This window comes from Cheilinus undulatus, linkage group 16 (assembly GCF_018320785.1).
Source record: "Cheilinus undulatus linkage group 16, ASM1832078v1, whole genome shotgun sequence".
Lineage (NCBI taxonomy): Eukaryota > Metazoa > Chordata > Actinopteri > Labriformes > Labridae > Cheilinus > Cheilinus undulatus.
Window position 1 is genome coordinate 11,612,671 of NC_054880.1, and position 24,415 is coordinate 11,637,085.

General features: G+C 41.3%; 1 protein-coding gene across 25 annotated transcripts in view; it reads right to left on the reverse strand.

Moving 5' to 3' along the window:
• macf1a (microtubule actin crosslinking factor 1a) overlaps positions 1-24,415 on the reverse strand; it is a 297,525-nt gene that overhangs the window by 83,905 nt on the left and 189,205 nt on the right. For 24 of the 25 annotated variants that reach the window (XM_041809559.1, XM_041809550.1, XM_041809549.1 and 21 more), the window contains 26 exons: positions 20,933-21,087; positions 20,386-20,512; positions 20,063-20,246; positions 19,133-19,299; positions 18,650-18,828; positions 18,391-18,529; positions 18,101-18,294; positions 17,756-17,915; positions 17,519-17,602; positions 17,330-17,437; positions 17,097-17,195; positions 16,788-16,910; positions 16,289-16,380; positions 15,982-16,117; positions 6,225-13,622; positions 5,927-6,082; positions 5,590-5,805; positions 5,241-5,414; positions 4,776-5,063; positions 3,738-3,887; positions 3,414-3,647; positions 3,138-3,317; positions 2,524-2,697; positions 2,230-2,397; positions 407-598; positions 142-315 (listed from right to left, as the gene is read on the reverse strand). In XM_041809559.1, coding sequence (XP_041665493.1) covers positions 142-315; positions 407-598; positions 2,230-2,397; positions 2,524-2,697; positions 3,138-3,317; positions 3,414-3,647; positions 3,738-3,887; positions 4,776-5,063; positions 5,241-5,414; positions 5,590-5,805; positions 5,927-6,082; positions 6,225-13,622; positions 15,982-16,117; positions 16,289-16,380; positions 16,788-16,910; positions 17,097-17,195; positions 17,330-17,437; positions 17,519-17,602; positions 17,756-17,915; positions 18,101-18,294; positions 18,391-18,529; positions 18,650-18,828; positions 19,133-19,299; positions 20,063-20,246; positions 20,386-20,512; positions 20,933-21,087 — 11,451 coding nt within the window. The remainder of the gene's footprint in view (positions 1-141; positions 316-406; positions 599-2,229; positions 2,398-2,523; positions 2,698-3,137; positions 3,318-3,413; positions 3,648-3,737; positions 3,888-4,775; positions 5,064-5,240; positions 5,415-5,589; positions 5,806-5,926; positions 6,083-6,224; positions 13,623-15,981; positions 16,118-16,288; positions 16,381-16,787; positions 16,911-17,096; positions 17,196-17,329; positions 17,438-17,518; positions 17,603-17,755; positions 17,916-18,100; positions 18,295-18,390; positions 18,530-18,649; positions 18,829-19,132; positions 19,300-20,062; positions 20,247-20,385; positions 20,513-20,932; positions 21,088-24,415) is intronic. The other variant, XM_041809557.1, reaches the window with a different exon arrangement.

Sequence of the window (24,415 nt, forward strand, 5' to 3'; positions counted from 1 at the left end):
CCCCACCTTCCCGTAAAATGTAATTTTTTCAAACGGAACAATTTTTGAACTACATTTTTCCCATATTTCAGAGCAATGCACTCCTTTTTCTTACTTTAGCTCAGCTGCTTTAATCGCAAATTTAAGAGATCATTGCTTCACCTGTACTTGTCGTAGTGTATTCTGCAGGTTCTGGGGGTCTGTCTCTCCACTGGGCTTGGAGATGCTTTGGTTCTGCTCCTGACTGCTGAGCCAAGAGTGAAGGGAGACAACTTCATCCTGGTACTGCTGGTATCTCTCCAACAGGCCTGACAAACGGCCACCCAGCTCTGTTGACTGAACACCAACAGGGAATTTCAGTGTAAATGTAAAAAGAAATCATTTATGAAAATGTCAAAGAATTTCAACAATGCTCTCTGTTTCTCACCTTAGTATGAAGGGTTGTGTATCTGTGGTTAGCATCATGCAGCTTGTCTGTTACCAGCTGCTTGGTGCCGTCCAGAGCTTGATCTGAACCTCCCACTTGCTCAAGAGCTCCTTGAACAGAATCCAGAACCTTCTGACCCGAAATGGAGACGAAGCGCAGGTCTGCCTTGTGGCAAATGACGTCCTCAGCAAGCTGGAAATACAGACAAACCAAGTCGTTTTAGGCTAAATTCTTGCTGGTTTGTACACCATTTCTTTAGGAAAATATGATTACTGGAAACAAAATAATGTCCAGCAAATCATAAGTGTTAATCTTCAGGATTGTTGGGAAAAATCTTTGAGAAAAGGTCAGGCTTCTCATCGGCTTCAAGATGAAAATGTGTGATTGTATGAGAGTAAAACAGGGAATGTGGATGGATGGAAACTGAGCGTGGAAAGTCAGTCTTCCATGGATAATTAAAGGTCAGCATGTGTTTTCTTCAGCTCCACTGGGCCCTGATGCAGAAGGTGATATTTCTCAGCAAATTAACTTAATTTCAAAGTAACTAAACCCAGGCTCCAACGAAATAAATCAACTATGAAGCCAAGCAGCCAGCAACATGGAGTTGCAGAGTAGTTGCACCACTTATGTAGGAGATGAGTAACAGCAGTGCGGTGTTGCTAGGGCCAGCCAGGCACAATCATTATTTAACTGGGCTTTTTGTGCAAATTTTGCATGATTTCCAATGCATCAAGGTTTTCTGGTTAGTTTTAAACCTGCAATGACTAACTATTTTGTCTCATTTGTATCTCTAGGCTGGTGGCCGTGCAGAATGTGACACAGTTTCCAGGCATGTCTGACTTGATTCTTCAGAGAGGGAGGGACAGGTTCAGGTTGCTATTGGATTATAAAAGCTTGTGCTTTAGGTGCTATTAATTGTATGTATCATTAGCCTAGTACAGTGGTTCCCAAACTTTTCACAGCCCGTACCCCTTCGGACATTTGACCTACAGCCATGTACCCCCAACTCACACACACTTATAACAGCTAGAAAAAGAAATGTGTCTGTAAGCCTGCCGCCGCCCCCACCTACCACATTTAGCATGCATAAAATACAAATAAAATCTCATTAAAGTGAATTATTTCTCACAAAATATATTTATTTACCAGCATTTTCAGTGAGCAACACCAGTTCACTTTTGAAAAAAGAAATTTACATTTCTAGAACATATTCAGTTATGTACTTGAAACTGTTAAGTACAAACTCACCACAGCTTTAATGAGAAAGGTGTCTGACAGAACATGTGTTACTATAAAATCTTGGACAATTCAGGACAGATTTCCTTCTCCAAGATGCCTCACGAATCCAGCCTACAGCCTCTCTGCCAACACTTCAGGCCTTTATCAAAGCTCACAATACAAACATTTGCCTACTACTACTACTACTTCTACTACTACTGAAACAACTGGTTGAAACCTGACAGGTATTCAAGGGCCAGCATATATAATAAATAATAAAAAATGATATACAAATTCAATCTGAAAAATAAAAATAAAAGTGAATAATTTGTATATAATTTAATATATTTTTTTTTCAAATCACATTTTTATTTTTATTTTGTGCATACCCCTACGTCACTTTGCGTACCCCTGGGGGTTCAAGTACCCCAGTTTGGGAATTAGTGGCCTAGTATAATAGACTTCCCTCTAGTGGAGAATCTACAGTATAACCTGATCAGCTACAATGATAAACTCAAGCTCTTGATCAAGAGTCAGGATTGTATTCCAGGCTAAATTAGGAGGTTCTCTTGTAAACATCAAACACATGAAAATACAATGAATACCTTTCTGTGCTCCTCTAGCCTGCCCTTCAGTCCTTGTGCATCAGTTTCTCCTTCCCCAAGTGACCGCAGCTCCTGTTCACTTTGCTCCAGCCAGGTACCAAGACTGCCATGTTCCTGAAGGAACTTAGTCAGCTCATCCTTCAGAGCCTCAGACTTCCTCAGGCGATCCTGGATACATTTTTATGAAGTTACTTTCAGTTAGTTAGGAAAAAAGGGGGCTATATAATGACTTAAGTAGGTCAGGAGGCCTTGCTGTAGCCTCGACATGCTTTTAAACAGCAGTTATTTTCGTACCTGGCAGCTCTGCAGTCTGTCCTGGTGCTGAGCCTGCAGCTGATCCAGGGCAGCTCTGAGTCGCTGCTTCTCCTCAGGAGGAACAGTTGAGTCCGGTTGGTCCAGGAGAGCCCGAGTCGACTGTGTGATCTGAAGAAGCTGAGCCTGTTGGGACTGGAGCTGCTGAAGCTCACCCTAGAGAAAATATCAAAGAACTATAAATCTTTCCCCTTCAAAGAACATTTTTTTAAAATTCCAGTTGCTCATATTTTGAAACCAATTTTTGGTGATCATTTTTTTAAAGGTTAATTTCTGGGCTTTTGATGCCTTTATCTATACAGAGGGACACTGGATAGAGTCGGTAAGAGGGACAAAATAGGTGAATTACATGCCACACGCAGGATGTGAACCAAGGCTACCCACATAACTATGGCATGACCTGACCTCTAGGCCATCTGCACCCCATTTTTCTTAATTTTGTCTGCTCTAAATACTTTTTTGCTGAAGCACTTTTAGATTTGTTTCAACCAAAAATGTGTTATAATTAAAACACCTTAACTTTATCAATGCTATTATAGGAAATATCTTGATAAGGATGTAAAATGTTAATGTAAAAATGTGCAAAAGATTCTAACCTGCAGCATCTCTGTGTGCGATGTCACAGCGCCCTCTGGGTGTTTAAATGCCACATCAGTAACGTCTTTGCTCTCTCCAGGTCCAGCTCCTCTCACCCCTGGTTGGTTTAAGGAGGTCAACTGATTGAGCAGAGAGTCTATCTGGCCTTGGGTCTCCTGGAGCTCCTCCTCCGCCTTCGCCTGGAAGAGAAAAGGAGGTAAGAAGGTGAATAAAAAAGGACATGTAAGAATATATAATGATTTACAATATGTTGATAACCAGTGTAATCCTCTTACCCTTTCTGTGTTCTGCTGTAGGGTTGTGCTAATGGCAGTGTCCACCTCTGACAGTGACGTGTTTGCTGTCTCTGTGAGGGCACTGTACTGCTCCTTCATCTTTGTTAGTGACTCCTGGAGGTTCTTCTTCTCCTCTGGGCTTAGACTTTCTCCTCCCTCTGCTAGAAGCTCTTCCACAGATCTGATAGCCTCAGAAATGCCCTCCTGTTTGGTCTGGAGGTCCTTCTGTACTTCCTTAAGAGAGGAGAAAACAGAAAACATTGTTAAAACATGACAGCATTAAAAAATTACAAGGGTCTAAAGAGGAGGTAAAAAATGTCATACCTTTAGTTTTTTCTGTTTCTCCTGCAAGGCGTTTACATCACCTGACTCTCCTCCAGCCTTTTGACTGGCCAGCAGGCTAGCAGCTCCCGCCAACCACAAGGAAAGGCCTTCTAGTTTCTGAGAGCACTCAGCCTTCTGCTGTTGAACAACCTGGGATAAATAAATGACGAGAGGAGGGAGGAAAACAGGGCAAAGACCCAAAGAGAGAATACGTGAGAAGAACAGATACTGACATGAAACACAAATGGATGATTCTGCAGTAAACTGGTTCATTTTACAGGTACCAACCCCTATGCATATTCTAACCATAAGGTTTGTATTTCTTCAAAATAAGAGCACAGCTAATGCACTTATGCCCTTCAAAAAAAACTCTATATAGTGCACATTTTGCTAAGCTTTGAGCAGATTGTGTCCAGAGTTCACGCACACACACGCAGACACATATATATATTCACATTGACAATCTGTCAGCAACAACAATGGAGAGAGAAGTCAAACAAATATTGTGTATTTGCCCTTTTTCCTCTTCCTCCTCTGTATTTAAGGGAGATGAGAGGAAAAATATTAAAGCAAGGTAGCCCTACAATCAAATCTTTAGCCTTTACCGCTGTGACACAAGCGATATCCTTCAGTGGCAATCTGGAACAGCAAGGCAAACAGGTTAATAATACACACATTACAGAGACATGCAAAGTAGCAAACATACAAGCATAAAAGCCTGTGTAGTGAGAGTGAGGATGGTGACACTCTCCATGTCAAGTGGCAAAGCATTCAGCAGTGGTTTTCTGTCAGTTATAAAAGGATGAAATTAACTTTAACATGATGTTTAATGTGAAATGATACTGAGGGTTAGCTAGTTAACAACAGGCTTTCTAGTTTCTGGTCTAGATATGCGGTGTTTTGGAAAACAGTGCTTACGTTTTTTTGCAAGAAAGCATGGCAATAGTTTAAAGCATTACAAACAAAGCTTAATGGTTCTAAAACATATTAGTGAGAAAAAGCAAAGCACTTCAAACCAACTCATCATCTTTTCCAAACCTCTCTCTCCCTCGCACTCCGCCTCTCCCTCTCCTGCTCCAGGTCTTTCTCCCTCTCCCTGCGCTGCCACTCCTCCTCCCTCTCTCTCTGGGCAGAGAGGGCATCCGCCCAGGCCTGGGCTCGGCCTGATGCTTGGTGGAAGGCCCTCTGGAGCTGCTGGAGGTGTCCGAGCAGCTGTCTGCTCTGCTCAGGGGCCAAATCCTGAGCCCGCTCTGAGATGAACACTTGAATGTCAAAGGCTGTGCTGTTGACCTCATTAGAGCGAGCCATCAGAGAGGCCTGCAGCTCCTTAAATAGAAGAGAGGAGGAAAAAAATGGGAAAAATGAGCAGAGGAAATTGCCTCTTTGGCAATGAATCTAACACAACTTCATTCACAGAACTCAAACATAAATGTGTAGATAGATTTTGTGCATTCTTAATTATGCAGAGTACTGCACCAATTTTCTTTGGTTCAGATATCTTGCCTTGCAAAGTTTCAGCTGCTGAGTGAATTGATCCTCATTTTCATGTTTCTTTGCTTTCTCCATTTTTTCCATCCCGGCCATTCCTCCACTCATTTGAGCCTCTGTGTCCTTCAGCCATGAGAGCAGACTCTCCACTTGTCCTCCCAGTGTCCTGTGCTCAGCTGTTATTGCCTCCTTGGAAAAAAAGTTCAAATAGTAAATAGTAAAAAAATAGTAAAAAAATAGTAAAACCTCATGTAAAAATGTTAAAAAATGTTATAACGAGGTTATTGGCTTTAGGTCTCTCGTACAACAACAATGCTTCTCTATCCATACTTCTTTCTGATTTTCTCTGCACTTCTTCTTTTACCTTGTATGAGTTTCTGTGGTCTTGCAAGTCCTGCAGAATACCCTCAGACAGGGCTCTGGCAGCCTCATACCCTCGAGCCAAGCTTTGTGTGTCCTTTTCCAAAGCCAGAATGAGCTGTTGAGGAACATCTTTAGGTTGGGGTTGCAGCAGCTGCTCAGCAGCCTCCACTTCCTTGTTGATTGCAGGCTCCAAGTCAAGCAATTCAAGGTCCAGAGTCTGGCATATGAATTGGAGAAGTTACATTTTTTGTTGTTGTTAATAACATTGTTTCAGAATTGAAATTTTATGCAAAATTAATACTGAAAATATCTGCAGGATCATCAGGATACTTTTTCACCTCAGTCTGTCTGATGATGTCATCCAAGGCGATGAGACTGCGACCAACAGACTGCTGTTGTTGCTGTTTGAGTCGGACCTCAATATGTCTTACCATGGAGACGAGAGCAACAATTCGCTGGTCATGCTCCAGGCATTCCTGGCGCACTAGGGATGACTGTAAGAACAGACGTAGTACAAATACATAGTACAATCTATCACAAATTATTATTAAAAAATGTTAATGTCAGTATATGCATTTCTACAGAACCTACATGAAAATGTAAAGACTCTTTTTTTAAAAATAAACTTTTTCTTACCTTGCCAGTCTTGGATGTTGTCAGTTCTTTAAATGACACAATTTCTGGACTCTCTTTGGGAACATCGTCTCTCTCTTCCCCACTTTCAGTTGCTACATCAGATCCAGACACTCTGTGTGATTCAGACTCAGTTGAATCCTCTTCAACTGTTTCTATGGGCTCATTATTTTGCTTGAGTTCTTCTTTCGATTCAGGGACATTGTCTCTAACAGCTTCAGATGGCTGTCGTCCTTTCTTCTTTCTACTTTTCCTTGCTGCTTTAGTTGGTTGTGTTGCAGAGGAAACAGACTGAGCTGTAGGTTGGATGTCTTCTTTACGTGAGACAGCATTTTGAGCAAAGTCAGCAAACTCGCCAGCATTTCTGATGTCTGATGTCTGTTTGCCATTAGATGTGGTGCCTGTTTGGTTGGTTTGTTTTTTAATGTTAGATTCTGGTTCTTCTGTCTGGTGTAATACTGACAGACATTGTTGACCTGCCTCAGACACTTTATCTTTAGTTATGGACGACTCAAAATCAATTGATTTTTCATCCACAGCTGGTCTAATTATCTCACTAGGTGACTGTTTATCAGTCTGTATGTCCTCTGTCTGTTCAATAAAAGCCGAGTTATCCAGACCTGGTGTTGCATTTGTACATTTTGTGGTAGTTTTTGTTAATATCACTTCAGAATCCACTTCTACAGCAACCGGTAAGTTTTCAGTTTCTGGCTGAGCTTTGTCAGTCACTTTTAAACTCTTAGCCTTTTTGTTCTTCTTATTTCTTTTAGTTTGCTGTGTTTCTTTAGGCTGCATTGATGAAACTGTTTCACTGTCTTTCTGTTTGTCTTTCTCTCCGAAACTCCTCTCCTTTTCTCTCTCATTAGAGGACATCTCAAATGGTTTAGTCTTGGTGTCCTCTTCCGCAGAAAGCTTCTCACCTTCCTGGGTTTCTTTAGGCAGAATTGATTGAGTTGTCTCATTGTCTTTCTGTATGTCTTTCTCTCCAAACCTCCTCTCCTTTTCTCTCTCTTTTGATGAACTCTCAAATGGTTTGGCCTTGGTGTCCTCCTTTACAGAAAGCTTCTTGCCTTGCTGAGTTTCTTTGAGGTGCATTAATGGAGCTGTCTCATGTTCATTCTTTTTGTCTTCCTGTCCAAACGTCCTCCTCTTTTCTCTCTCATTAGGGGAAGTCTCAAATAATCTGGTCTCAGTGGCCATAATGACAGAAAACTTTTCGTCTTTCTTACTTTCTTTGGAAGTTTCCTCACTGTTTTCCTGTCCAAACCTCCTCTCCTTTTGTCTCTCATTTGAAGAAGTCTCAAATGATTTGTTCTTGGTGTCCTCCTTTACAGAAAGCTTCTCACCTTGCTGTATTTCTTTAGGCTTGATTGATGGAGCTGTCTCATGTTCTTTCTGTCCATCTCCCTTTCCAAAACTCCTCTGCTTTTCTCTCTCTTTCAAAGAGGTCTTTAGCACTTTTGTCTTGGTGCCTTTTACAGAAAGCTTCTCTCCTTGCTGATTTTCTTCAGGCTGCATTGATGGAGTGGTCTCATTTTCATTCTGTTTGTCTTTCTCACCAAAACTCTCATTTTCTCTCTCATCTGAAGAAGTCTCTAAGAGGTTTGTTTTGGTATCCTCTGTCACAGAAATCTCATTGCCTTGCTGAATTTCTTTAGGCTTGACCGATGAAGTAGTCTTATTTTCTTTATGTTTGTTTTCCTGTCCTAAACTCACAAATGGTTTTGTCTTGGTGTCCACCTTTACAGAAAGCTTCTTACCTAGCTGAGTTTCTTTGGGCTGCACTGATGGAGCCATCTCACTATCTTTCTGTTTGTCTTTTTCTCTCTCATTTGGTCTGCTCTTGTCCTCCTTTACAGAAAGCTTCTTGCCTTGTTGAGTTTTTTTGTAAACTTTATTACCGTTGTCCTCGCCAAACCTCTTCTCCTTTTCTCTCTCATTTGAAGAAGCCTCAAATGGTTTGGTCTCAGTGCCCACCATAAGAGAAAACTTCTCTTCTTGCTGCAGTTCATTGGTAGTTTTCTCAGTATTTTCCCTACCAAACCAGCTTTCCTTTTCCCTCTCATTCAAAGAGGTATCTAACAGTTCTGTCTTGGTGTCCTCTGTCATAGACGGCTGGACTAATGGAGCTGTCTTATTTTCATTCTGTTTGTTTTCCTGTCCAATATTCCTCTCCCTTTCCATTTCATTTGAGGATGTCTCCAACACTTTTGTCTTTGTCCCCTTCACAGAAAGCTTCTCTGCAATCACATCATCTTTGACTCTTGTACTCATTTCTTCTCTGCTGTCTTTTGGTAAACCTTCAGGTCTCTTCCCACCATCATCTTTGACTTCATATACCCCTATTTCATCAGTCTTAGCTGGCAGAGCTGTTGCCTTTACACCTGTTGCACCTTGACTCTCCTTCTTCCCCATCCCTTTGCGTAGTGCCTGCAGCTCCTCAGCTGCCTGTTTCTCACTCACACCTTCTTCAAAGACTTTCTTAAGAATGCTCTCCTTTGCTTTCAGTATTAAGGCTGCTTTCTCAATGTCTGGTAGGTTAGATTTCTGAGGCAACTCTTGCTCCTTCCTTTTTTGTATCCTTTCTTTAGTCTCCAATTCATCTGGATGCTGAGAGACAGAAACCTCGTCCTCAGATTTCTCTCTCTTTTCAACTATTTCTCCAACCTTTGATGATGATTTTTTAATCCCATCTTTATCCTGTTCAATGTTCTTCTCTGCAAATTCAAGGCTGGCTGAGTATGTTTTCTGTTTCTGTTTAATCAAATCCTTTTTAAACTCAATTTTCAAATCAATCTTTGCTTCACGGTTTTCATTCAGAGGTGTTATAAAAGCAGCCTTATCATGAGTGCGGATTTGTTCCTCTGTTACTGTTACAATAGCCTCAAGGTGGCCATCAATAGGTGCCCTACCTTGATCAGTTTGAGTTGGGTCTGTTTTCTCTAGCCAGGATGTTTCAATCTCTGCTTCTTTCTCCTTGCCGTTCTTTTTATTCCTCTTCTTCTTTTTGTGTTTGCTTTCTGTCTCTTTAGCTGCAGAGATCAATGACTGTTCAGACTGCTCAAGATCAGTGCTGAGTTGTAACTCCATCTTTAAAGGCTTCTCTTTCTCCACTCTTTGGCCTTTTTTAATTACATCATCTCTCTGTGCTTCAATATCACTCTTTCTACATTCCTCTTTGCTTAGTTTTGACATGTCAAAGCTTGCCTTGCTTACTTGCATATCTCTAATCTTAGTGGACTCAAAAACTTCTCCAGAAACTTCCACTGGAGTGCCTTTACCACTGGGTCTTCTGTCTTTTTCCTCAACCTTCACAGGTTCCCCATCTGAGATTAAGAATTTGGCTTCTTGACTGACCTTGACTGAATCTTTGTCCACATCACTTGCTTGTGTTTGGTTGGGTTCATTCACAGAATCTCTGAGAACGTTCACCTTTTGTTTATCATCAGACTGACCAACACCCACTTGCTGCCTGTCATCAAGCTCCTGTTTATGAAGGGCCTTTGATTTATTGACCTCTTTGTCTGGTGTTATTTCGTGTATGGCATCCTGGATCCTTTTCTCCACATTAGTGGCAAACTTACACAAGAGGTCTAGGGAAAGATCTGGTTCTGTTACAGTCTGATCTTCCACAAACACAGGGGGTTCTATTCTCTCCTCTAATACAGTGGGGTCAGAAGTCACTGATGCAAATGTCCATGTCTTTTCAACATTCAGTCTAACATCAGAGTCTTTATTTGTGACTGGAGATGCTGATGGTGCCTCTACTGCACTGTCTGGACTTGACACTGACACTGACACAGCAGGGCTGAATGTACCACAAGACGAGGCTACAGGTGTAGTGCTACCTTCATCACACTCTATCTCCAGAGTTGGCAACTTCTCCTGAATCTCTGAAGCTATTTCACTTGAGATGAGCCCTTCTGCAACAGCATCATCAAGACTAGGGACTCGCTGTCCAGTTTTGGGATCAACTAAGCCTCCTTTCAAAAACTGATCGATGGCTATCACCCTGACCATGTCATCCCCAACTAAACCTCTTTCACAGGCTTCAAGTAGGGGGAGCTTTTCTCCAGAGCTGATATCAATGATGCCTCCACTGTCTGCCTGGCTTTGGAGCAGCCGCAATGCTGGAACTGGGTCAACTTGCTTTGAAACAACTCCCTCAAGAAGGGTCAAGCTGTCACTTTCTTGCTTGTCCCGAACACCTCTGAAGGGTTTCACTTCTAAGAAGCGTTGACCAGTTTCTATATCTATTTTACCCTGGTTAACAAGCTCTGAATAAGGCACAATACGTGCAGTCTGGGGGTCAATCACTCCTTGTGTTACATTAGAAGAAGCCATGGCTTTATTAGCAGTATCCACATCCAGTAGACCCTTGGAAACCGCTTCCGTCAGTGTTAGTTTATCTCCAGTATTGGGGTCTAAAATGGTTCCAGACATTGCCTGGAAGATAACAGCTTTTGGGTGAGATGAGGGACTGACCTTCCCTTGGTAAACCCATTCCAGTTCTTCTAGCCCAGGAGCAATGGACCGATCCACAAGTCCTCTATCTATAGCATCAGAAACTGACAGCCTAATTCCTGAAGCATGATGGATTATACCACCCTCTGCCACCTGTTTTTCCAATACCTGGCAGGCCTCATTACGTGTAATGAGCCCTTTCTGAATTGCTTGTTCAAGAGGAACTGGAGTTCTGGACTCTGGGTTGATAACCCCCTCCATCTGTAGCTGTAAGCTAACTTTGGTGAGGGCTGTTTCTGAATCTACTTCCTTTCCTTTGAATGCCTTCTCCAGTGCTAACAAATCCTCTCTTTGCTCCTCTTCTATCAGTCCTAGGTTTGCTGCTAGAGTGACAGAGACTTTCTTATCCCTACGTACATCCACAATCCCCCCAGACACCACCTGAGCTTCTAGAAGCCGAGTTGCAGTGCCAGGATCAATCAACCCTGCCTGAGCTGCTTCCCTCACCCCACAGATTTGCCTTTTCTCCACATCTACAACCCCTGACAGGGTTTTGTCCGACTTCAGGACACTCCACATTAGGTCTTCATCCATCAGACCCTCCTGCATAACATCCTCCATACTGAGCGACTCTCTGCTTCTTGCATCTAGGAAACCTCCAAACAGGCCAGCCTGAGCCATCAGTTTAACTGCTGTGTGACCAGGGAGAACACCCTGAGCCACTGCCTCGTCTGGGAGCAACCTTTCCCCTTCTGCTGTCATCAGACCTCCTTGTTTTAGTTCTGAGACAAGCCTTGTCATCTCAGCATCCTCCTCATACTTTTTAACTGCTGTTTCAAAACTGTCTATTTTAGGTTTAGCATTCTTTGATTCAATATCTGTTACAGACACATTTTGTTTGATCCTTTCAGATTCCTGTTGGTATTGCTGTGTATCCACTGCATCCTTAGATTGTTTAGAAATTACAACTTCATTTATTTTTGCTCCCAGTGAGATGGGTTCTTCTGATTTGAGTGGTTCTGTAACAGTATGTCTAACCTCTGTTGTGACTGTACTACTAGTAGTCTCCAGAACATTATTATCCCTAGCCTTGGATTCATCTGACATCAGCTCATCCTGGCCCTTTGTCAGTTTCTTTTCAAGGGTTTTAGATGTTTCTAGAACCTCTTTCTTTGGGATATTTACTTCTGCATTAATATCTATGCTGTTTGCACTCTTGGTTGCAAAGGCAACATCGCTCTGTACAACTGCTGATGGGTTTTGCTGTGAGTTGTTGACCTTTACTTCACTTTCTTTCTGACTTCCTGTACTATGTAAGTCAAATTCTTTGCTTGGTGCTACTACATCAGGGCTATCCTCTTCAACCTCAGTTTGTTTACTACTGGCCCTTTTTTCTGTCAGACTAAACTCTCCCACCTTTTCCAATTTCCCCTCCTTATCTACAGAAAGGCTGCCTTGTGGCTCAACTTGACTTCCATTGAAAAAGTTTGCAGGAAAGAGTTCAACAGTTTTAACTAACTCCACCAACTCAGAGTCCAGCAGCACCAACCTTTTACCAGAATGAACATCCACATAGCTGTGAGTCATGAGGTGAAACAGCAGGTTTTGTTTTGCTTGTTCTTCAGGGTCCATTCCATGTGTTGGTGTTACTTCCCAAGTAGTGCCTTCAGGAGATGAAGAAGTCTGAGGAGACGATGGAGGGGGAGAGGAGCTGGTGGAACTCCAGCTCAAACGATTAAGAGATGGAGTACCTGATTGGTTTATGGTAGACAGAACATCTGGAATGTGGATGTTTTTGAGAAAACTGACTAAACTGGGTTCAAGAGCTTCCTCAGCAGACTGATTTAAGGGCAGCACCTGCAGGGTTTCTGGATTGTATAGAGCCCCTATGGCACGTCGTTGTCTCAGGATGTTTCTGGAAAGCTCCCCTGAGATCACACCTTGTTGAACAGCTTCAGCAATGGGAAGGAGTTCTCCGGTCTCAGGCCAGAGTACTCCCATAAAGGCCAAAAGAGACTCAAGGACCAATACAGCCAAACGAGAGGAGAGAAGATCTCTGTGTATACTTTCTTCCAAATCTAGACGTTCTCCACTGAAAGGGTCAATAATTCCTCCACTTTGCAGCTGTCGCGCAAACATCGCACAGGCTAGATCCTGGTCCATAAGCCCATGACGAACAGCCTCATCTATTGTTAGTCTGTGGCTGGACCTTGGGTCAGCAATTCCACCAGCAAAGAGCTGAGCTTCAAGAAGTCGTACAGTAACTTTTCGATCAATCAGGCCTTCCTGGACTGCGCGGAAGATGCCAACTTTTCTTCCAGATTTGAGGCAGACAGTTCCTCCAGGTTGCTGTTTGACAGGAAAGAGAAGGAGACCCGAGTCATCGCTGAGAACACAGCGCTGTTGCAGCTCATGTAGGTTTAGTTTTTCAGCTGTGTTTGGATCAATCAACTCTCTATGTTGTAGCCTTGACTGGAGTTTGGTGAGGTCGCTGGGTGTCAAAAGCTTCATGTCTTCTGCTTGCTCCAAACTCAGTGATTTTCCAATGTAGTCTCTCAGACCTCCTGTGTTCATTTGGAGTTCTAGCATACGAAGTCCGATCTCTTTCCCGATGAGACCAAACTCCATCGCTGTGGCTATTGGCAACACATTTTGCAGTTGTGCATTGGCACACTTGGTATTTTCAACCAAAAGCAGAGCATTTTCAAGCTCAGACAGAGTGTCCATGGTATGGCTGTCAATCAGGCCCTGAGATAAGCCTTGTTCTAATGAAAGTTTTAGTGGAGAGTCAGGCTGGAAGAGCCCACCATTAATGATCTGGGCCTCCAATATTACACGGCAGGTGTCCTGGTCAATAAGACCACGTTGGGCTGCCTGGAAGACTGGGAATGTTTCCACGGTTCCCAAGTCGATTACTCCAGCAATGGCAAATTGTTTCTGCAAAAAGAAAGAGAAGGATAATTCTAGTTGATGTTCAATCTGGTGACATTGGAGATAAATGTCACTTAAGGCTTGTAAACTCAATATGTTATGCTTCTATGTTACATTGCATGCTACTATAAAGGATTAAATACAGAATGGGATAGTAGAATCAGAAAGTAAAGACACCCACAACCAGCTGCCATAAAAATAATCAATAATGTAGAAGTAAACTCAATAAGTTTTACTATGTTAAATCATCTAAAAAAAAAAAAAAAAAAAGCATTTCATACTTACCAGTGCTATCCTAACAAGCAAGAAGCATGCAACAAAGCAACTCATAAGCAACGTAGAAAAGAGCAGAATAAAAGTAGAGCAAAATAAGACCTCAAAGAAAAAAGGAAATAAAATATCTAGGTGAAAGAAAAAACTCAAAGCCAACAGTAAGACAGAAAGCGAGCACAACTTACCTCATGTACGTGTTCTGTGGAAAACACACTAATGGGCCAGCGTATGGCTCGGCAGAGCGAGGCGCAACAGGTGAGAAGCTGGTTGTTAGCATTCTGCATGCCACTCGTCATTCTAACCTCTGACCCTACACTGACACTAAAACTTTCTGCAAACTACACTGTAAACTGGTATGGGTTCAGTAATTCACACTGAAGATTCTTCTATCTGACGTCTTTAAACACAAATGAACAAGCTATATGACCATTATCACAATACATGCAATTTCACTGAAATTTGTATTTCTTCATTTACACAGAAATGATAGTTTACAGGTAGCTGCCTTGAAACTACCATATATCACATTGGATTTCCATCACTCACACACTATATCTTATAACAAAATTTACTGTGAGGAACAAACCTTACAGTGAACTGAGCTAACCTATTAACATACTGAAAAGTTGCAGATTTTATGATGCTATAAATGTCCTGCTTTGTTTCCATTTTGCTCTTGGCTCGGATGTCCATAATTCTCCTTTGGCAGCTGTTAGTGGTTTTCCAAGCAAAATGCCAGTTTAAAGTTTCACACATCAACAGTTTGCATTAGAACAAACACAAAAATACACATTCGCACACACTCTTGTGAACTGGACACAACATGCTCAAATGGTGAAGTGAGGTTTTTGCATAGCTGGCCTCCGGTGCAACAAAGTGAACTTGTTAAAAAATGCTAAGCTTTGGTTATTATTGTTTATCCCATAAAAAACCTGTAAAAACAATGTTACAAAGGAATCAAAGATGGAAAAGTCATAACAATGAAATTATCATTAAGAGCATTTGGAAACCTGGAACTCCCTCAGTCATTCAATCCATTTAAATGATGTACTGTAACATATGTGTCAGGGAATGATCAATCTTTGTATGCGCGAGAAGGACTGGGACTGTGAATTTGTGATTTGACTATACATGTTTGCATGGGGTAAGGGTGATGAAACAAAAAATAAATATTAAGATATGATGTGCTGACTGTATGCAATGGCATTTATCACCACAACATAAAGAAAAATAAAATGATGCTACAATCTTATAGCAACAGAAATGAAAGTGGAGTTGCCTCTACTAGATCATGATTGCAAAAATGGAACTATAAAAAGCAGAGCTCTACTTTTTCTACCATACTGCTAGCATGAGATGCCCAGCACTGCTCTAGTGCGGCACCACTTAGGCCATGTTTTAGCCATGTTAGCAGTTCAGCGGAGGTTTTTACAAATGATAATGACAATGATAATGAAGATGATGGAAACTAGGGTGTGGATAGTTAATGGGATGACTGCAGGCTTTTGAGGAAAACAACATGAGGGTGGAACACTCCATGCTAAGACCCAGTTCAGACAATGCCATTCAGTGAACATTTTTCTGCTTCTTTTGTTCCCATTTTAACTTAATAAATCTAACTTTCTCAAAAACTTAGGCTGCAGAAGCTTTTTCTTTTTTTTTTTTTTTTTTTAAGACAAACACTTCATTATCTTCCAGACAGTAAAATTCTTTCATTTGTAACTTGAGTGACAAAGAAGTTCACATGAATTGCCCAAAATCTAAATTTTAGGTCATCTGAATACATGTCTGAATTGGGTTTTTGATGTTTGTCAAATCAAACAAAGTCAGTGAGTAAGACTTTTCAATAGTGGTGATGTTTGTAAAAAATGCCCACTCTGTGAACACACAACATGCTGAACAAACACGCACACTCGCTGGCCCACATGTGAACTCCTGCTTAGCTTGCAAGCATTTTCAAATTCAAAGCAACATTTCATAAAAGTCCCTTCACAGTAACATTTAGAAAGCTTGCAAAAGCTGTAAACAATTTCTTTGTCATAAATCTGCAGTAGGCGTAATCCTTCTCAGCCCATTTCTCCCACCAATCTACCTTTCTTTCCTCCTCTTTGGCCAGTTGCTGCTCCAGCTGTTGCAGCTGTTGTGTGGAGCTATCACACAGCTGGTTGTAGGTGGCTGTAAGTTCGTCCAGCTGAGCTTCCACATGAGCTCGCTCCTCTTGGGACAACCTGGAGAGGACACCAGGGACAAGGATAGAGCAGGCATGGTGTCATCGGAATGCTGGTGTTTACAAGTTGCAGATCCATCTGGACCCAAAATGGTTTGTTGCTACAGTTTAAGGAGGAGGTTATACAATATGCTATGGTTAATATCTGTAAAAAGAGCTGATTTGTACGTACTTGCTGGCTTGCTTTGAATGCAGGAAAACTTGTGTGTTCCTTATGGCTTCAGCCACTTCATCTTTCTTGGCTGCAAGTTGTTCACTTATGGCCTTTGAAAACACATGCAGGGTGTAATTAGAAAATTACAAACACCTTTACCTAAAATATTGTTTCTATTAAACTGGAGATGACATTAAATCTACAAGCAACCACAGGACCAAAATACCAGCATGTACACAAAAAGGTTCTGGATCTCTCCAGATTCAGCAAATTAGTAGCCTAATTTTTATTATTTCAATTTATTCAACCAGGAAAACCTCACTGAGATTAAGAGTCTCATTTTCTCATTTGGCTAGTGTCCTACCCAAACAAGAGTGTCCTGGCCTAATTAATGTTAATAAAGTTTGATCTAATCCGATCTAATTTTCCCTTTTCTGACAGCCGTTTGGGCCACTTTGTTGTAAAATGCCTTGCTAAAATAATACATATTACAGATATATATCTTTTTTCTTAATACTTGTTGAGCAGCAAGTGAAGACTCTGCGTTGGGGCCACCCGTCCGTCGCTGCAGGCCTTTGACCCAGCCAAGCAGATCTGAAACTTGTCCAACTCTAGCCTGCTTCTCCTCCTCGACCTCTTTCTGCAAATACAGAGAAAATATCTCAAGATATTGAATTCGACATTAATTTAACAATCTGAGAGAATTTTTTTCATGCCATGCAGGATAATAACAATCCAGTATCTTCCCTACAGTGATTTAATTGAACCACATTACCATTCTAAGCAAGATAATAGAAAGAGAAGAGGAAGAGAAACAAAGCCCCACCTCCTCTTCTTCTAGTCTTCTCAGTGCATCACTGATGTACTTCACATGCTGGGTTGTCAAGGTAACCAAGGCTGTGTAGCGTGTGCGCAAGTCCATGAACTGCAGAGATAAAACGAAGAAACAAAGAAAAGCTATCAGTGAATTTTATCCTCACCAAAAACAGCGTGCACAACACTTCTTACTCTGATCTAAGTGATATGAATTCAGAGATTATTGAGACTTTCTGCTCTTACCTCCTGAGTGATGGCGTCAGACGAAGAGTGCATCCTCCTCCTCTTGACAGGGGACTTGTGCGTGGATTCTACAAAGGCTCTGTAGGTCATGAGCTGAAGTTCATAATCCTGGAGAACAAATAAGTTAATATATAAAAAGCAATTCAAAACAGTTGACATCCTGTAAAACTCTGGGAAGCAGTGTCATACTTTCACTGAGGTACAGTACTGTTTGGAGTGTGTCTGGCACTCGTCTAGTTTGGTCTGGTTCTGTTCAATCTCAGCTACTAGTGCCTGAAGACAGGATCAGACAAAAACAAAGCATATCATCTATTAAAGTCTGTGAGGTAAAACAAGTGTCATACAGAAAAAAGATAACATTTATGTGAGTAGAATTTGATGAAAACCAGAATTTCTCAGCCCACAAATTGATACATTGCTACTCACTGTCTGCTGGGCCAGTTGTTCAGACAATGCTTTGCTGTCTGTTTGTCCAGGATGTGTGTTCTCTTGTCTTTCCGTTGTTTCTTCGATCCACTTTATCAGAGCAGAGTGCCCATCTCTGTACTGCTGCAGGGCTGAGCCCAAAACTTCTAGATCACTTCGTCTGCAACAACACAGGACAAGACTTTTAAAATCTGGGGCACAGATTAGAACAACATTATCAACCAATATGTGAAAAGCAGTGTTTTGAGAAGATATGAGTTACATTTTTTAATTATCAGAGAAGGAAACAGGGATATTTGAACTTATTTTGCATTCTTTAAACTTTTTAGTCAATGTCTTGCTCACCGTGTCTCTATTTGTCGCTTGATGCCGCTCCACCTCTCTGTCATCTGATTGGCTTTCTCCTGGTATCGCTCCAGCTCAGGGCTGCGGTCTGGGTGCAGCTTGCTGAGCCGAGATCCCGCCTCTTTGGCTCGACTCACCTCAGACTGCAGAGACTTAAAGATACCCTCTTGTTCTGCAAGCTCAGCCTGCCACTTCTGGAAAAAGAAAACAAAACAACAAAAGCCAGGTTAAAGAGTTTCACAACATTTCTTTTGATTTGTTCATAAGAACAGCGACTGAGTGCTTCTTACCCCTAGCTGATCTCTGAGGTTTTTAATGGCTGTTGTGTCAGCAGTAACAGTGTCTTCTTCACTTAATCTGCTCTCGTACTTTCTGACCTGGCTCTCAGCGTCATCAAGGCTACGTATCAGGATGTCTACTGTTTTTAATCTGCAGAGGCAAGGGGTAGAAAGAGAGGGAAATATAAATTTAGCTAGGGAAACATTCATGTGAAGATAAACTACAAACAATATGTCTACACAATGCCTGAAGGAGAAAAAGCTCTTGTACTTTTCCAGGTAAACAGATGAGAGGTTGTGAAGTTTGTCTGTCTTCTCTACAGCATGATTGAGTTCAGATCTGAGGACGGGAACGCTGGAGGATGTCGGCTTCTCCTCGAAGAAAATGACACAGCGGCGAGATACATCACCCAAACTGGAGCGCAGGCCATCCAGCTCTGACTGCAGCTTCTAGATAAGAAGGTGAGAAGTCAACTTTGTGACCAGAAGCAGTTTGGAAAAGGAATGATTCCCGCTGGACTGACAAAAAGATAGAATATACTTCAGCATGTTTATTCATTTACTCTTCATTCATTTTTTTCATACACAATTAGACACAACTGATATCAGAAAAATTACAGCCATAAAACTGATCTAAAACAGGCTTTGTCTTACTCCAGATACCTTATATATCAGGGCAGTGCTAAAACATCACTCTGTTAAAATGCTTACTGTGTAGATCTCATTGCAACCAGCAGATGGGGCTCAAACTAACCTCTTGCTCTGCAACCTGGACTGCGTAGTCAGCACTGTCACCTGACAGCCGGCTAGGAGGCGGAGTCTGAATCCCCCTCATCAGTCTCTGCTCTGTTTCATTCAGACGGAGGCTGATGTTCTGTAGCTCTGACAAATACGATCGAGATACTGACTCATCCTTCTCCACTGGAGAGAGACACAAAGAAGAGAGAAAAGTTATTTTAGTAACACTGCAAGTATTTGAGTATAAAAAGCTGGGACTGTTCTGGGTTTTTAGTTCAGAAATGACAAATTCAGGTTTAACAAGATTCTAATTAGTACCTTTATAGTTTTCTTAGCTTTATTCTCAAGTTACTATGTTCAAGATTACTATCTATAGTTCTGTAAATCCTTTTTTTTTTCATTAAAAGAGTAAGAATGCAAAGTTCAGGGTGCTTCCCTAGTTTAAAGGGTGTGTTAGTTGAATAGTGAGATATTGAATTCCACTGTTAAACAGGGATATTATTTGATAACATTAAAACAATGGTTCCCAAAGGGGGGATCAGGGCCCCCCCAGAGGGGCATGAGACACTGAAGGAGGGTCAGGGGATGCTTTCCAAAAAACACAATGAAAAATCTAAAAAGATTTAAGGTGGTGTATCTGATCTATTTTTGTAAACAAAGTATAATTAAAATTATTTCAATTCAAAATAAAATCCTATTTAGCAAGTGAGATGTGACCTTGAATATAAGTAACATACAAAACTCCCAAAAATGTAAATTTGTACATGATGCTTTTTTGTAAATTCATTCACCTCCAGGGAAGGCAGGGGCCCTTGGTATCTGGCACAGTTATTTTTGGGGTCATAGGCTGAAAAGTTCACCTGCATTATACTACATGCAGTGGAGGAATTCATCTACTTGATAAAAACAGAGGTTGATGTTGTGTTATTTCCTCGTTCCATCTCACCTGTCTCCATATTGTGCAGCAGATCTTGGCAGTGCTGTTGGGCTGCCTGAACATCCCTCTCCAGCTCACGTCTTTCACTCGGCGTGAACAGAGAACTCTCTTTACTATCAGAGAGGAAGTCGGCCAGCTGAGACTCGAGATGGTCTAGGACCTGCTGCCGCTCTGATGGAGACTGACAGCGAACCTGACAGGTGAGAGATGAGGTCAGAGGATGAGTTCAATAATGCAAGAGAATACAGGAACAGGAAGGCAGAATCTTTTGGAAAAGATGCATAGAGATCAAGTTAAAATAAAATATAAATCAACAAAAAACAGATTCTCACTGTTTCCAAGTTCCACCCAGCAACAGTCCTGATGTCTTTAAGCAGATAGTGCCATGAAACGACGCTCTTCATGTTGACATGCAGCTGATGCCACAGAGACATGACCTTCTGGTATAACTGCTCCGCTCTGTAAATGAAAACACACACAAACACAGGAGCCATAGAATGAGAAAACATGTTCAACAGAGAATTCTAAAAGGCAACCTTTCTGATTCGGAAATAATGATTCACTGCTTTGAAAATGTGGATTGTGCATAGCAAACTACAACAAGAAGGACACACACCATTTCTTTTTAGTTATCTACCAATAACTCAGGTCATTTGTTTAATGCAAACACAATCCCACAGCTTTAATTTCATAGAACATTCATATTTAAAAAAAAAATGTTTCACTAACACCGTAAATGTTAAGATTGCTGGTTCTTTTGAGGCCCACATCCTGATTTTTTAAATGTACTGCTCCTTTTTAATGCTCTTTCTTGTTATGCAACCACAGTGTAAACATTTGATGAAACCTCACACACATACTGTATGTAATATTCCCTACCTGCTGGCTGTGTCGATGGCTTCCTGGTTTGGGGGTGGGATGGTGAAACACACTGAGGGAACCATGGCCTCATTCCCTGAAGGACTGATCACCTTCCACTTTGTCCTCTGAGAGTTATCCTCCAGCACGCACTCCTCACCTCTGCTTATTGTGATCTGAGAGGATGGAGGGGGATGAGGGATGGATGCAAGAACGGAACAGTAGAAAGAAGGAGATGAAGCAAGGGAATGGATGTTATGAAAGGATGCATGATGGGAGAGAAGAGATGACGATAACATGTAAAACAAGATGGATGGAAAAAGAGAAAGAAGGGAAGGAGGTGAAATAGGGAGGAAGGAGATAGGAGAAAACATGTAAACCAAAACTGAAAGCAACAAACTCATAATGCAACATAAAATGCAAACATTTATGAATTTTGTGAAGTTAGCAGAAGCCCTAAAATGATATGACATTAGAGAGCTTGACACAAGAGGACTGTAAGCAGCTTTTCACATCTAAGCTGAAAGCTTTTACTATATGAGCAGCGAATATTCAGACCCCTAATGAGGTTGAATGAGACCTGAGCTGGCTTTCCAAATTTTTAAGAAACCCAGAACAGAACAAAACAGAAACTGTAGTTAAAAAAAATCTGAATCATAAGGCAAAGCATGACTGTAGGGAGGAGTTCAAAGCTGCACAGAAGAGGCTAACACTTTACTGCCTCGCCCACCCACCACCCTCTCTCACCCCTTCCCTGCACACACACATTAAAACATCAAAGATGCAAAGCTACGCACAAACACTAGATACATGGAATGTAAATTAAAGCTATAAGCTTTGGTTTGTTTCTGTCTCACTGACTGAATGAGCCGCAGATGCATGGACTGTTTGAAATTCAGCTCAGTTCAGCTCGCTGGTTGCCGCCTGCCCTTATCAACGATTAGGTCACTGTCATTTTCTGAGATTAGGTCTTACATTAGTGATGAAGATCAGGAGACTGAATTCACAACAGGAGAAAGGGATGCGCATAATTCATCAACAAAAGGTTAAAATGTTGCCAGCCTCACTAGTCAGCACCAACACTAGTGGGTTAAACAAATTATAAATATTTTTGTATGTAGGCCCTCAATATGGTTCAATTTTGTTTAAACACCACCACCTTCCACTAGCTGAGGGCTGTAACCAAAGCCTGGCTGTAGCCCTGGTTATTTACCTCCTCTCGTTGCTCTACTGCCCTGATGTTAATAAGCACAGTAGATGGATAGCATCTCAGAAAGGATTGGTTTGGAACTATCTTGATCTAGAATTTTGAGGTAAAGCTGTATGCAGGCTGTGTTAGGTAGAATTGGTGAAACCACCAGATTAATGCATTTATTACCACATTCAGCAGAGGAATGAAGACGTTGAAGTCTATTTCAGACCAAGATTTGCAATGAGACAAGTTGAAACTTGGACCTGTTTGCCACGGACTCCCCTAAAGCATTCTAATAGCCTACCAGGGCAACTGGAGGAGATGATGCATCACTTCCATTGCAATGATTCTCAAAGTCACTCAATTTTAAGTGATTTATTTCTTAAATTACTGCACAATAAATTTGCCTCTACAAGGATGACGGTACTGCACATTAACTTTCTTTTCCTGTGTCTCTGTCATCTTGACTATGCATACTTCAGGCTGTATGATTCCTGTTATAATTCCTTTGTCATCAACATCGTAGAGGGCAGCGCAATTTCAGAGCACATATTAACACAAAAAGTCTTCGCTAGCTCAGACTTGACAACCTGACACACCAGATGGACCTATTCATATATCAATTGCATGGTTATATTTCACACTCATCTGGGAAAGCTCCCATACAGTGAGTCTGGGAAGGGCAGGGCTTTCAAAAAAGAAATCTTAGAAGGTGATTAGAGGAATGCTCTCTCTGTCACATTCATGACGGGCAAATCAGAACAACAAGACAAAATCAGGTTCCCATGTGCTTCTCTTGAGCTGACAGGCTACTGCTGCTGTAGTTTTCAATTGAATACATTTTCTCTCAAGGCTGGTCAGGAGACCTAAACATCTTCTCTGCCAAGACAAGCTTTCAGTGTGGCTCTTTCCTCTGTTTTAAAATATAAATGTGGTCCAGTCCAGTCCAATTAAACTGCCATTTTCCTACAGCTACATCCAAGCTAATAGTTACCCTGGCAGCAGCCATTGGACAACTGCAAACCCCACCCATTACGATCGCAAACTCATGCCAAAGCAGGCCAGGAGAAGAGCAAAAACATCTTTTCCATCGGAAAAAGCTTTCGGTAGTGCTCTTTGCTCTGGTTTTAATAAAATAATGTGGCCCAGTTCTAACAAAACTATGCTGTGACTACATCTGAGCTATTAACTCTACCAGCCATTAGATACGCCTAGTATTGGGTATCTATTGGGTATTTCTGATACCAGTGCTAAATTGATACTGTTTTTATACAGTGCTGGTGCATTAACGGTGCCTGAATCCATTATTTTTGAGTAAAAATGTGTGTTCAAAGTCTAAGAAATATAGTATAGAGAAGTATAAGTAGTATAAGTAATATCTTTCTAAGATGCCAGTTGAACATAGGATAAGAACAGGAAACCAGCAGGACTTAACACATAAATCACACAAATTCCATAACATATTCTTGCCTTTCATGTGGGGTGGAAGAGGGTTGCATTTGGGTGGCCGGGTACTGAAATGAAGTAACTATATCTGTGTTGTAATTCGGCCCCTTGGGTTACTGATATGTTGGTATACATGTGGATTTCAACACTCATCCCTGTATATACCCACTCACACTACAACTAACCCCTTCCCCCTGTAACTATTGCAAACTTATGCCAAAGCAAATTGACAGAAGACCAAAAACATCTTCTATCATGATAAGCTTTCAACCTTTATTTCATTCAGAATGTAATCTAGCTCTGGAAAAACAGACACTATACTATTGTTATATCTGAGCTTATCATATCCCTAAAGGTAGCCATTGCAAACAGAGTTCAGTACAACTAATCCCCACCCATAGCTACCGTCTTGTTCTCCTTAAATGACACTGATTGGTCTGAACAGCATTCGATTCAGCACAAACGTAGTGGATTGGAGCTTTTCAACATTGATTTGCCTGATTACAGAGTTGGAGTTTGGCAAATCCATATGCTTTGAAAGGCAACAGACTTGTAATAACTGAGACATCTGCTAAAAGTAATATTCTTTTCTACAGAAAAATTTAGCTAGCATTATTTTATTGAACAAAATATTGCCCTTTCTTGTTTTTCATCACTACTGGTTTATTACAACTAGCTTATAATTCAGAGAAATAGCAGGTTTAAAGAGAAACCATTCCTTAATAAGAATGGAATAGATTTCAGCTATGATAGAGAACAAAGTAATGAGCACTCATTCAGGAGGAATCTACTGGTGTTATTGAACTGGGAGGAAGAGGCCAACCTTGAGTGTTTGTTGACAAACAACAACTGACAAACCCTAGTAA